Genomic DNA, 14,991 nt, shown 5'->3' on the forward strand with positions numbered 1-14,991 from the left:
ACAAATGATGCATTAATATTCTTTAGTTGTCAGTGTCTTGCATAAGATATGTGTCCTTTTAGAGTTATGAAAGACCACATTGGAGAATGGACTTCTATTTTAAATGAACTGTTTCTTTAAATATTTAAACAACTGTTTGACAAGACATTTAAAGTGACAGTTTACCCTAATTTGAAAATTCTATCATTTACTCCTCCTCAACCTGTATGAGTTTTATTCTTCTGTTGAACACAAAATAAGATATTTTAAAGAATGTTGATAACAGTTGACGTTTCAGTTTTTTCCTTACAATATGGAAGTCAGTGGCTTTCATTATTAATTTTATAAAGTTTAGAATCATGGTCATAAAAAACACAAATGTAAGAGTACTGATTAAATAGTGACCAAAAACGCAAACCGAAATCTTGAAGCTTCTAAAAAGTTTAGATATATAAACTTATACATTACATTTAGTTATATATATAGTCATATGAAGAGTTCAGATGCAAAAGTACCATCTGAAATTTTCTTCTAGAATGATCATTTTTATCAAGCTCGTATATATTTAAGTTCAATAATTTCACTTAAATGGCAATGCAAATTACCTTGTCATTTAAATGAAATTACTTAACTTAAATATACAAGGTTTATAAAAATGATCATTCTAGAAGAAAATTTCAGATGGCACTTAGAGGCTTTTGCATCTGAACTCTTTATATATACATTCAGTTTAAAGTGGTTTAATTTTCTATTCAGGTTTGTAATTTGACTGTTAAAAAAAATGTGACCGTATACAGCTTAAAATATAGTTTATAAAAGAAATAAAATACAGCTTAGAATGTTACAAATGTGGCCTAAATTAAGCTTGGGACCAACGGTTGTTTTGTAGGTACTGATAAACTTTAATAAATTATATATTTGATCATTTTGATAGATCTGTGTAACAGGGTTAAGCAGATGTTGAGTTTGACAAATATCATGACTACACTTTGTATAAAAATTGAGAAACTAAAATACCTGAAATGTATCTTCCATGTTGTAACTAGTTTCCAAATTATGCTTTTTCTTGGATGTTACATTTTTATAACTGAGAAAATTGTGTAACATGGTTGCATGCAAATTGTGAAATGTTCTTGATATAAAATTAGTTAGTTAAAAATAGCTTTAGAAATCTGACATTATGTTTATGATTGTTGGTTGACTAGAATGACCTCTAGTTCTTGCTTGGTTCTTCGGTATGGACCACAGATGCTGGGACCTCGTAGTGAAGGTCACAATTTATCAAACATATCTAATAGTTCTCAGGAAATAAAACAAAACATTACAGACTCACTTCCAGAAGATTCCCAGAGTGATGTTCCATACTGTATCAGATAACAGATAATACAGAGCAAAGGTCTCCTCACAGCAAGTCATCTTCAACAGTGTTGACAGACACTGAAATGTCGAATGATCTGCTCAAATTCCAGCTGATACATTAGAAATCATCACAAACTTTATTGACAAAGATATCAGGGGATTTCCCGTATGCATACAGTCTCTACTGGAGATCTCTATAAATATGTCTGCCAAGTTGTAAAACTGACCTAGAAGCTGTTTTAACATACATAAAGTTCTTTCACCATGATAGTTCACATATAAATTTTCAAAGAGCTTGATAAGTTACAAATTGTTTAAGACATTTTCAAAAAGACAGCTCTACGATACACAAAACCATTCATCGTGAATGTCTAAAACAGTATAGGAAGGCAACGTACTCGCTGGTTGACAGGCGGCACACATACAAAAAATAACAATACATAATCGCAGCGACTGGCTTGGTAAACTTTCACACAGAATATGGTTGTTGGTTGGGTTAAGGTGTAACAGAATTTGAGTTCCTACAAAGGTAAGAGGTAGCCTGGGTTGGCCGGCTTGCGTTCCTGTGCAAGAGCCGCTGCCTCTCTCATTCGGAGTGGTCTGTGGCAGTTCAAGTCGTTGAGAGCTGGGTAATGCTGTCGGTAACACAAGTACGAGAAGGCCAAACCGAGGAGAGATCCCACCAACACATCTGGAAGTGAACGGGAGACCGTGTCATTGCCTTGAAACCATACATGTCACTAGAGCAGTGATGATGATGGCATGCAATTCTCACCTTGCCAGTGATGTTTGTAGTCACATGTTCTGGAGAGGGCGATCATGATGGCGAAAAGGAGGGGGGTGAGGAAGGCACACAACCTCCAGGCTTTACCTCGGCCTGCTGGGCTAAAGCAGTGCAGCTTCCCAGCCACGTACAGGGCAGTGAAGCCCAGACCAGCAAACGCAACTATGACAACAGAAAAAGATAGAAAGTTGGTGGCTGAATGTTCAGAGAATATGAAGTCATATTATTTTGTGTTACACACACACACACACACACACACACACACACACACACACACACACACATATATATATATATAAAAAGATCAGTAAGATTTTTTTAAACTATCTTTTATACAGCAAGGAATGTGTAAATGGATCAAAAGTGACAAGATTTTTTACAAACAATTTATATTTCAAATTAATGTTGTTCCCTTAACCTTTCACTTCATCAAATAATTTCAACTTTGCCATCCTGGGAATAAATTAAATTTTTAAATAAATTAATATAGAAAACAGCTATTTTAGGGGGCGTTTACGCGACACCGGAAGGAAAACCTGAAAGTGAAAACATTTTAGCCGTTCATTTACACGACAATGGCGCTTTGGGCGCCTGAAAACAGAAACTTTTGAAAACGGGTTTCAAAGTGCAAGTTTAAAGGGTTAGTTCACCCAAAAATGAAAATTATGTCATTAATGACTCACCCTCATGTCGTTCCAAGCCCGTAAGACCTCCGTTCATATTCAGAACACAGTTTAAGATATTTTAGATTTAGTCCGAGAGCTTTCTGTTCCATGGCATACTGTTCACGTCCAGAAAGGCAATACAGACATCATCAAAGTAGTCCATGTGACATCAGTGGCTCGATCTTAAGTTTATCAAGCGACGAGAATACTTTTTGTGCGCAAAAAGTAAACAAAAATAACGACTTTATTCCACTATTCATTTCCTTCTCTCTGGGACTCGAGCTATTTCACGTAGTGTTTTTGCGCAGCGCGTCTATGTTGTACGTCACACGTAGGCTCACTATTGGCCGACGCTGGTCATGTGTGATGCGTGTGACGTACAACACAGACGCGCTGCGCAAAAACACTACGTGAACTCACTCGAGGCCCAGAGAGAAGGAAATGAATAGTGGAATAAAGTCGTTATTTTTGTTTACTTTTTGCGCACAAAAAGTGTTCTCGTCGCTTGATAAACTTAAGATTGAGCCACTGATATCACATGGACTACTTTGATGATGTCTGTATTGCCTTTCTGGACATGGACAGTATGCCGTCCATTGACTTTCAATGGAGGAACAGAAAGCTCTCGGACTAAATCTAAAATATCTTAAACTGTGTTCCGAAGATGAACGGAGGTCTTACGGGCTTGGAACGACATGAGGGTGAGTCATTAATTACATCATTTTCATTTTTGGGTGAACTAACCCTTTAAGAAAATTATACCGTTATCATCAACAAATTTGTGAAAAGGTGATGTCATGCGCATGCGTATTATGTGTTCAGTCTATAGGCGCGTTGTGTTTCTTTACAAAGTGACATCGCCATCTACTGGCCAGGCATGAATTATACAGTTTTTTTTTGTCGTTTTCGAGGATCCGTGTGAATGGGGATCATTTTGACAACGTTGCCGTCTGTACACGGAAGATGCAAAGGAAAATGTTTTGGTACATTGTTGTCGTGTAAACGTACTCTTAAATTGTAATAACATTTATGCAGCCTTGATGAGAGTTAGAGACTTAAAAACGTAAAAAAAAATCTTATTGACCACAAACTTTTGAACAGTAGTATATAATAAGATTTATTTATACTATATTATTAATTTATTTACTAAAATTTCTATAGATTTTTAAAAAAATGTCCCTATTGACTGACTTTTTTTAAAATATATCTTCCTGGTTTTATTGTGCATGATTCAGTGATGCCCTTTACTCCAAACAAAACAAATGTTGCTCATTGTAATCTTTTATGAAATGTACCAAAATTCCCTGAAGCAATCACGGAATGAAGCAATCAACAGAAATAAAATGTGTCATGAACTGTGTTTCAGGTTGACTTTAAAAAAATACCACTGAATAAACACAGCAGCTGCTCTTACAGGAAGAGTGTCCGCTTGGAAAGCTCTTCCTGCCTTCCATTACTACATCCGGGTCACCGCTACAGTGAAGCTCTGGGTTCATTTGGCCATCCGGGAAACAGCGGTAGAAGAAATCCGGTCGTGGCCTGGTATGGAGGGAGACATTAAGTTTAATTATGCCTGAGAGTATCTATTCCTCTCCTCTAGTCTTTCCACAAATGCTTCATTTTAGCTGAAAGTCAATGAGAGATCTTAATGTAATCTAATATGTAATTTTTTTTTTGTTTTTTTTTTTTTAATTAAACACCACATTTATCTGAAATTATTTACAAAATAAAGTTATGTGAAGTGGATTGAGATGAATACATTTTGAAAATTGGAAATTTTCATTTGGACATTAACACAGTTTGGTGCAAAGTTAACATTTTGCTAAGATTGGTCACTCACTCACTCACCTTCCCACGGCTAGCTTGACTGCATTAGTGAAAACTCCATTCAACACCAGGGTCAGAGTCACAGCTGTGTCATACAAAAGACATACAGAGACTTCCATTAGCCGGCAATAACACAAAAGATTATCAGATCATCATTTGATACTTTTGATAGATAAAAATCACTATAAACTAACATTACTGGGAGACATTCAACTATTCTATAATATATTTTATATGAACTAAACAACATAACACAAACACACACATATATATTATATATAATAGATTTTTCAACACACACATATACATTATGTATACTGTATGTGTGTAAAAAAAATATTTTATATATATATATATCTGAGAGTATCAGATATATATCAGTTTATGTTTAATATAATTATTAAAATGTATTCATTTATTACACTTGATTCTGATTGGTCAATCACGCCATCCAACTGTATGTTATCCCCCGATAACAACCGCTGAAAACAGATAACACAGACTCATCCGGGTCACTGAAGTCAGCGATATAACACTTTTGTTAGGAATGTTTTTTCTTCAAATAAGTTTAGCGTTTGGTGAGCTAATAAAATATTAAAAATCTAAATTTTGAGTACAGATACTAAGTTATGCCATCCAGTATCGCAGACTTGCTCTCGTTTCATACAAACGAAATTTTGTGTCGAAATGTACGTGGCAAGTAGTCGTGTAATAAGCAGGATAACGCACAACCAGCCGGTTGTCATCATAGAATAAACCCTGACAGAGTGATTAGGAAGTGATTAGGACCCCGACTTTTGGGGGTTTATTCAGTGTTATACCATAGTCTGGGTGAATACTCGATTCTGATTGGCTGAAGGGTGTCCATTAAAAAATGATAGAGGACAGATAGTAAATAAACCGTCAGGCGTAACCAGGGAAACCAAGTTATTGTTTGTAAAAACTTTAGATTTCGATTGTAAAACTAATTAAAAAATAAACTAATGTTTTAAAAATGTGTTATTTGGCAAGTGACCATGGTATAAGCGGGTTAATGCCCTTCGAGGTGTCCATTGTCAGGTATTAATGGACTTCGGCGGAAGCTGCGCGTTGAACGGTTCACGCCTCGCCGTCGTCCATTAATACCCAACAATGGACACCTCGTCGGGCATTAACCCTTACATAACAACCGGCTGGATGTGAATTATCCCTTACATATATCCTGAATGACGAGTCCATATAAATAATAACCGAATGATGAGTCCATATAATTCATAAATTCATGCACACCAAAAAACACTGCTAAACACACGCTGAAATTAATTATTAACTGAAAACTTAATTTCTGCGATTAATGTTTAATGTGTTCAAAATATTTAACGTAATTAACACAACATTTTATTTTTTGCCATCCTTTGGCAGTGTAAAAGTATAATTAAAAAATTATTATATTTTGAATTTTATTTAATCATGATTGCTTGTATATATTTTATATATGTAAATATTTATAAAACACACACTTAAGTCCTTACCCAAAGACGCCTCTTTCATATCTTCCTTTCCACCTTGTTTCAAGAAGGTAAACAAAGAAATAACCACCAATGGAGCGAAGAGGGCGATAGACTGTTTAAATCAGAGAAATAATGATATCCCTTTAATCAAACACCAGCATGGCATATTCAGAAGCAGTTTCATGGCTGAATATGAGTGGAAAGCACTTACAAACATAAGGCGGGTAGGAACACGGTCCTTTTTGACGGGATGGAACTTATAGAGCCAGAGTTCCTCAGGCTGGATCTCACGGCTGAAGGGAGGAATCCCCTCAGTCACGCTACAAGAACATAATTACAGTGAGAGAACAATCCTCATCTCCACAAAACAAGCAAACAGAGGCACAGCTCAGGAGAGCTGAGAGAGGACCTGGCTCTCCAAAACAGAACAAAAGACTGGAATAACAGGTTATGAATAAAAGGTTACCGGTTAGATCCGTCAAACCCACAGAAGTAGTTCAGGTCAAAGGTCTGGGTTAGCAGGGGCGTCGCACCCGTGGGGGATGTGGGTGTTTTAACACCCACACTTTTCCCGATGAGAGGGTTCAACACCCACACTTTTTCTGCAGGTTTTCCGCAGTTTTGCACAAACGCCTTACTACAGTCGTTCCTCCGTTTCTGCCGGAGAAGAGGCTGCCTCCTCTCCCCCTCCCTCTCAAACGTGACACCGGCTTTGAGTGTGACCGGCTGATGATTGGCTGTTCTGCCTTAAGTCCCGCCTCTCTTGGTGTGTTAGATGTATCGCCAGCTCGTGCTGAGGCGGGAACTTGATTAAAGTTACTTGAATGTTTATCGTTATTTACGTCTCCCCTTTCCAGGTACTTTGAATGAGTGTTTATGCTTTGGAGGTTTTTAAATAAGCTTGATATGTGTTTGGGAAGATGTTCTTTTTATGTTTTGTTGACATGTCGAGTGTTTTCTGTATTATATTTCGTTTTTTAGACTAATGCTAATTTGGATATTGTTCAGCAGCTAGCTAAATTCAGTTATGTATGTGGTATGTAGTGTATAAAGTAACTGTGATGAAGAAGGCAGGGGATTGACGAGGAAGAGGGACAAATAGCCATTATTAAGCAGTGTATTTATGGGTTTGTTGCCAGTGCAATTGATTTTGATGTTTTGAGCGTTGTTTGTTGATTAGCTGAATACTTTAGTGGATACTTACCTGTTGTGTTTGATTGTACCTTTTGAGGAGAAAAAAGTGAGAAATCATGACCTTGGGTCTCATTCATGAAACATTCGTAAATATACGAGTAAATATGTGAGTGATTTGCGAGACATTCCCGAAAATTCTTCTCCTGATTCACAAATACTTCGTAAACGTCAGATTTGATAGTGAAATGTGTGTGTGGGTTAATGAATTCCAATCAGTCGTAAATGGGACGCGCGTGCACGCTCATTCTCTCAATTACCATAAATCCCGCCCATTAAAACCAACTGACAACTATATATGGGCATCATCTTATGACACGAAACGAAGGATTTCAACATGTCTTCTCAAAAGCGAATGAAGAAGAGAAATTTCTCAGATGCAGAAATTGAAGTTTTATTATCAGAAGTTCATTCAAAACGCCACATTTTATTTTCAAGCATAGGCCTACATAGTGGCGTATCAGGTCCTAAAAAAAAAGGATTTTTTAGGTGCTTTAGGTAAAAATGCTTGGCAGCATATTACAGATGCAGTTAATGGAGTTTCATCTGTTAATCGAACAATCCCAGAAGTGAAAAGAAAATGGTTCGACATGAAGCTTGACTGCAACACTTGTGACTTGCGGACTTGTAAAAAAAAAAAAAAATGAATAAACAGCTTGAATATAAAATAAAAAAATAAATAAAAAAAATAAAAATAAAAAAACTTGCGGACTTGTGTGCCGTTTGCAGATGCTATTACTGCCTCTCGTAATAAAAGTCAAAAGAAAAACCGTATGTAATTACTATATAGGCCTATAATATTTTTTCAAAATGCTGTGTAAATATGTAGCCTACCCGATTAAGGTGAATTAAAATGCAGCCTTATTAATGAGCAAAACGTTCGGATGTTAAGCGCACTATTTACGTGTGGCTGGGAGCAGATTTATCTGGGTGTAGATTTCTTTCGTACCAACTAACATTTGGAAAATACGAACATTTTAATGAATCCGAAAATTTACGCCAGAACCACTTTACACACGATTTACACAAAAATTTGTTCTGCTCGTGTTTCATGAATGAGACCCATTGTTTGCATATCTGTTGAAGAACTATGAAAGAAAAGTGTATATTATTTTAATGTTTAAAAACAGTAAATTGTTACATTATTTATACCACCTGAGAAAAAGCTTTGGGTGGCCTTTTTTTTTTTTTTTTTATAAATATATCTCCCCTCTTCAGGGCGCAAGTAAGCAAAATTTAGCAGTCTCAGTCACAGTCCTGTCAGACCCATGTCACTATCAAGCTTACCACTGTCTTTTTGTCACGCAGTATCATTAAGATGCAGAAAAGAAAGAGGCAGGAGAAGATTGACATCTTTTTCAAGAGAAATCCTGTAAGTGAAGTTGAAAGCTGAAAGTTGAAAAATGTTGACATTAAACAACAGTAGCCTATTATCATTAGATATTGTTTGCATTTATTTCATGATATTACTTTTCAGTATCCACTGAGGTTTGCTAGTGCCACAGCTGTAACTGTTTGACCCTATTCCTTTACCACTGCACCCTTGTTTAGGAGAGAAAGTTGCTGGAGCCATCAGTTTCAGATAGAGCACAGGAAGGTTCACAGGTGAGCAATGAAATGAATATTACAGTTTCTGAAAGAGTTATATGAAGGAAGAGAGGCCATGCGTGTGTTTGTGTAATGTTTGGTGCTTATTTCCATCCCAGGTGCATGCGTGTGTCTGGTGTGTTTATATCAAATTCACAATTTCATTTCAAACGTTTTGATTAGGGTGTATGTGAGGATGTGGCCAGGAGTGAGGAAGACAGAGATGAAGAGGGAGGAAAAAGCAGACCCGAAGCAGGCAGGCACGAAGCAGGCAGGCCCGAAGCAGGCAGGTCCGAAGCAGGCAGGCACGAAGCAGGCAGGCACGAAGCAGGCAGGCACGAAGCAGGCAGGTCCGAAGCAGGCAGGCACGAAGCAGGCAGGCACGAAGCAGGCAGGCACGAAGCAGGCAGGTCCGAAGCAGGCAGGCACGAAGCAGGCAGGTCCGAAGCAGGCAGGCACGAAGCAGGCAGGCACGAAGGCAGGTCCGAAGCAGGCAGGTCCGAAGCAGGCAGGTCCGAAGCAGGCAGGTCCGAAGCAGGCAGGTCCGAAGCAGGCAGGCCCGAAGCAGGCAGGCACGAAGGCAGGTCCGAAGCAGGCAGGTCCGAAGCAGGCAGGTCCGAAGCAGGCAGGTCCGAAGCAGGCAGGTCCGAAGCAGGCAGGTCCGAAGCAGGCAGGTCCGAAGCAGGCAGGTCCGAAGCAGGCAGGCACGAAGCAGGCAGGCCCGAAGCAGGCAGGCACGAAGGCAGGTCCGAAGCAGGCAGGTCCGAAGCAGGCAGGCCAGAAGAACAGAGTGAGGGAGAGGTCAGAGAGGATAAGGATGAAGATGAAATGGTTGAGAGAGGAGCAGAGAACTCAGACGTGGCTGTTACTCGCCATCAGTTCAGTAAGCCCAATCAACCAGATCCAAAATTAATTGCAAAACAGTCCTTGCCCAAATATACTCTGAGTTTTCAAACTCAGTGGTACCAGAAATTTCCATGGCTCCATGTCAGTCCTGGTGTTGAGGGTGTATTGTGCTTTTACTGCTCCAAAGCCTTTAACTCTGAGACATCACCTCTTGCCAAGAATGCTGATTCAGCATTCATTTCATCTGGGTTTAAAAATTGGAAAAAAGCCCTTGAGCGATTTACTGTGCATGAGAGATCTGATAGTCATAAGACAGCCATGACAACGCACATCTATGAAGATCAATCAGTACAGGTTCAGCTATCTAGTGCGAGTGTGAAACAGCAAGAGGAAGCAAGGGGATGTCTTCTCAAAATCATTGGTGCTGTGCAGATGTTGGCTAGGCAGGGCTTACCTTTTAGGGGCCATGAATGTGGTGAGGGAAATTTTGAACAGGTTCTGAAGTACAAATCAGAGGATGACCCCTCTCTAACCAAGTGGTTGACAGGTGGTAGAAAGGATGTATATACTTCAGCTATGGTTCAAAATGAAATTCTAACTTTGTTCAGCAGCGTGATCATACGCGAAGTAGTTGAAAACATCAGATCACTTCCACACCTTCAGTTCTCTGTGATGATGGATGGGACACGAGACGTGTCTGGAAAAGAGCAAGAGGCAGTGTGTTTGAGATATGTTGACAAGGATTTAGTCCCTCGTGAAGAATTTATTGGTCTTTATGAGGTTTCTTTGACAACAGGAGAAAATCTAGCAAAAGTAGTCATGGATGTTTTGCAGCGCCTAAACTTGCCTATCACTGGGTTGCGTGGCCAAGCATACGATGGGGCCGCAAATATGGCTGGCAAATACAATGGAGCACAGGCCATTGTAAGAAAAACACAACCTCTGGCTCCCTATGTTCATTGTGCTGCCCACTGTGTTAACCTAATTACACAGAGGTCCTGTACTGCCTCAATATTTATACGGAATTCTCTGGATTGGGTCAATGAGTTGGGAGTGTTGTTTGGGCAGTCAGGGAAACTGAAGGGCATATTTAAGGGAATTGCAAGGTCTGAGGAGGGTGAGGGTCCATGTCACACTATAAGACCTCTGTGTCCAACAAGGTGGACGGTCCGCACTAGTGCCATCCGAAGTGTGCTAAACCAGTACGAGTGCATAAACAAGGCTTTGGCTGAGATGGCAATGAGTGAGTCTGATGCGGCTAGTAAGGCACAGGGGCTGTATGAGACATTTCAGCAGGGAAATGTTGTCCTTGGTCTTGTGTGTGCTTTGGAGATCACAGGGGAGTTGGAGGTTTTGAATATGTCCCTCCAGAGAAGAACACAGACCCTAGATGGTATGCTTTCAGCTGTTGCCTGTGTTAAGGAAAGTTTCAGCAAAAAGAGAAACACAGAGAGTTTTCAGGCTCTTTACACAAAAGCAACAAGGATGTGTGAGACACTCCATCTCACTCCAATTGCCTCTCCTCGTGTCCGTATCCCACCTCAGCGCTTCACAGGTAGTGCTCCTGCACATGTACATGTGTCCCCTTCTGACTACTACAGGACTGAATTCTACAAAGTTCTGGATGTTGCTGACATGCAGTTTAGAGAAAGATTTGAGCAGGAGGGAATGCAAATGTTAAGGCACCTGGAACAAATTCTCTTAACTGGAAAGATACATGATGTTGTCCAACAGTACCCAGAAATCAACCCAGACATCCTCAAAGTTCAGCTTGCGTTGTTCAGAATGAAGTACAGCTTCCAGTCTAGTACTGAAATTGTTGCTGTTCTTCAACGGATGACCCCAGAGGTCCGTGGTCTCTTTGACCAAGTCGAAACAGTTGCCCGACTCCTCCTAGTTGTGCCTGTGTCATCAGCAGAGTCAGAAAGGAGTTTCAGCAGCCTCCGGAGGCTGAAAACATGGCTACGCAGCACCATGACCCAAACCCGCCTCAACAGTGTTGCTGTGTGCCATGTACATAAAGACAAGCTGGACAGGGTAAACAGAAAAAAGATTGCTGAACAGTTTGTCTCCTGTAAGGAGGGCAGAAAGAGCACTTTTGGTTCTTTTAAATGAGAGGTAGTTGGTCATATGTTCATTGGTCAGTTTGGTTGTTGTTCTTTGCATATATATATATATATATATATATATATATATATATATATATATATATATATATATATATATATATATATATATATATATATATATATATTGTTCTTAATATATATATATATATATATATATATATTTATATTGTTCTTAATATATATATATATATATATTATATATTGTATATCTGGAGTTTGCTGTAACAAAAATAGTTTCCCCCTCTGATTATTAAAGTATTTCTGATTCTGATTCTTTAGCAAGTCTACTGTTGCGTATTTTCACTTATTTTATTATTTTCCGTGTTCCGAGTGTGTTTTTATACTTTTCTAGAATCACTAATTTAAATGGGAAGCTTTTTATATCTTTTTTTTTTTTTTCGAAGAACTATACCATACAAAATGTTATCAAGAAACAAAAAAGTAAAAAAAGAAACAGAAAAAGATGGAAATACAAATTACAACAAACAAAACAATTGCCAGGGGGAGGAAAGTATTATACACGCATAAAATCAAATAAATAAATTGCAAAATTTACAAATTTTTAAAGTTCTTACTGCTTTCTTATTCTGAGTCTCTGATACTGTCAATATAAATACATATTTCAGTTAACAAAACCATAAAATTGTTTTTTTTTTTTATTGCTAAATTTACACTTATGAATGTGAAATTTGGTCAACAGAATAAGTAAATTAATTAAGTAAAAGTACTGTTCTTTTTGGTCAGGATAGTCAGTTAAGCCAAAAAGTACATCTTCCCATAAGAGTGAAAAATGTTTTAAACACTGAATATTCTCCCTAATAAACCTTTGGACCTTACCCCATAGTGTAACTGAGTGCACAGTGCCAAAATAAGTGCAAGGCAGTCTCCTCATATTCATTACAAAAAGTACAATTTACATTTATTCCTTTTTTAAAAATTTTGTAAGTAATGACTTGCTGGATAAAATCTGTGAATAAGTTTATAAGAAACTTCTTTAATCTTATTTCTAAAATAGCTTTTTATATCTTGTATGCTATACCTTTTGTACCCTTCTGTCATTGTATTCATCGTTTTTATTGTTAATAAACAAACCACATCCATCCCCCCCACTTTTAAAAAGCTTGCTACGCCCCTGTGGGTTAGTAATACAAGAATAAAGTGTAGGCTACTTACAGAAAAACACCTAAAAGCAGCAGCCGTACAATAACTTCAGCAATGAAGCCATTATCAAAACTCTTCCTCATCTTTGGTCTTGGTTGGTCATTGAATATGGAGACACCTTCCCCTAAAACCTGGAAGAAAGTGGAAGATGATTTTGCATTGAACTGAAACCAAGAATTCATATACAGTAGATGCATTGAATTAAATGTCTGAGAACATTAAAGATTAAACTTCATCACCAACAACCTCCCACCAGCATGAAATGAGAAGATATGATGAGGAATGTGACACTTCAGCTGGTTAGTATTATAAACCCAACATCATTCGAAAATAAACCATTAGTGTTATTCAAAAGGGGATTTATATTATATGTATTACGCATGCGACACAAAAACCTGTTAGTAAAAATAAACAGTTTAAGATGGTTTCTGGATTCTAACTGGTCTATGATGGTCATTACAAGCCAAGTATCACCAGATAGCAGCTGGATTGTTGCTGATCACCAACTAATGACCACCTTGGATCAACTAGAAACCATATACAATGTGTCAAAAACCAGTTTAACCATCTTAAGATGATACATACAGCTGGTAGCTGGTTTGTTGGTGGTCCAAGATATCACAATTTTAACCAGCTGTAGACCTAAGATGGTCTACAGCTTGGACCAACTAGAAACCAGATACCATGTTCAAAAATACAACTTGATTAACCACAGTTTCCCTACAGATCAATCACCGGTTAAAACATCCAGTTTAAGATGGTATCTTGATTTTAACTGGTCTATGATGGTCATTACAAGCTGGTTGACCAAAAACCAACCTGAATTATGACCAGCTAGCAGCTGGTTTGTTGCAATCACCACCTTAGATCAGCTAGAAACCATCTACCATGTTCCAGTTTAACTACCTGAAGATGGTATATGAACAGCTGGTAGCTGGTTTACTAATGGTCCAAGATGGATGGCAGATACCACAGTTTAAACCAGCATAAGAGATGCCAGGTTTGTTACTAGTATAAGATGGTCTACAGTTTAGGACAACTAGAAACCAGCTACCATATGTTCCAAAACACAGCTAGATGTAGCGTAGTTTTTCCAGCGCGGAAGTAAGGATCGAAAAGTCCAAGTGAAACCAGATCATCACTTGAGTCGCCCCCGGTCGCGCGGCACATCTGTGATATTTGCTTACGAACATTTCCGCAAACACGACATCGCGCATCCTCCGTCTTTTGTCTGCAGCGCGGAGTTGAATACAGACCTTCGGATTCTTTCCTTTTCTGTTTAAACCGTCGCCTTGTCGGCTGTTGAGAGCAGCCACCGGAGCAGAATTTTGCGATGTTGTCGGTCATATATATTTGACATGTCCAGCAGCAGAGGCTGACCGTGCTACAGATCAGCGATAAAGAGGTCTGACTGACGAGCCAGTGCCAGCAGTGCACATACACGGACAATTAACACGTCAGTCCTTTCCGAATCGCGGAGCCGTTTAACTGAACAGGTTCTTTTTACAGATTCGATAGAACCGATTCGTAGAGCTTTTGTGAATCGCATGACAGTGGCCTAAAGGGAGATTGTGAATGACTGATGACTTTGGCATTCGTTTTTAAAATAGCAATATTTTCGCTTTGAAAATTAATCAGATAATCCCAAGAATATTACACTTTCATAATTTATCTTTACTTACTTAAAACCAGCTGTCCTCAGATTATAAAGGATGAATTCAGGTTGATTAGGACACTTTCTGTATCACTCCAATGGCAAAAAAGTGTCCTAAATCACCCTGAATTCACCCTATTTCTGAATACTACGCTATATTCCTAAAATATTTTGAACTCAAACTTTTGAAAATATTTATGAAAACATTTCAAATCATGCAAAATCAAAGTCAGCCTTTTGCTATGAACTCAACAATGTTACTGACTTACATGTTAAATAAATGAATGGAAAAATTAGTGATAGAAGTAATATTTAGATA

At 38.3% G+C, this 14,991-nt stretch overlaps 1 protein-coding gene across 5 annotated transcripts; it reads right to left on the reverse strand.

The window, feature by feature from the left end:
- Positions 1 to 864: 864 nt before the first annotated feature.
- Positions 865 to 14,552, reverse strand: plpp5 (phospholipid phosphatase 5). Of its 5 annotated transcripts, none has more exons than XM_081355222.1 (8): positions 14,275 to 14,552; positions 13,031 to 13,149; positions 6,316 to 6,424; positions 6,126 to 6,216; positions 4,636 to 4,699; positions 4,202 to 4,326; positions 2,114 to 2,284; positions 865 to 2,029 (listed from the first exon to the last, which is right to left on the reverse strand). In XM_081355222.1, the coding sequence occupies exons 2-8, from the start codon at positions 13,099 to 13,101 to the stop codon at positions 1,860 to 1,862; spliced, it is 801 nt and encodes a 266-aa protein (XP_081211348.1). In that variant the 5' UTR covers positions 13,102 to 13,149; positions 14,275 to 14,552; the 3' UTR covers positions 865 to 1,859. The 5 variants fall into 5 exon arrangements, with proteins under 5 accessions (XP_081211348.1, XP_081211350.1, XP_081211347.1 ...); XM_081355224.1 differs by having other exon boundaries at positions 14,073 to 14,492; XM_081355221.1 differs by having other exon boundaries at positions 14,210 to 14,458.
- Between the last annotated feature and the right edge of the window lie 439 nt (positions 14,553 to 14,991).

The sequence above is a fragment of the Scardinius erythrophthalmus genome (assembly GCF_964197995.2).
Source record: "Scardinius erythrophthalmus genome assembly, chromosome: 23".
Taxonomy (NCBI): domain Eukaryota; kingdom Metazoa; phylum Chordata; class Actinopteri; order Cypriniformes; family Leuciscidae; genus Scardinius; species Scardinius erythrophthalmus.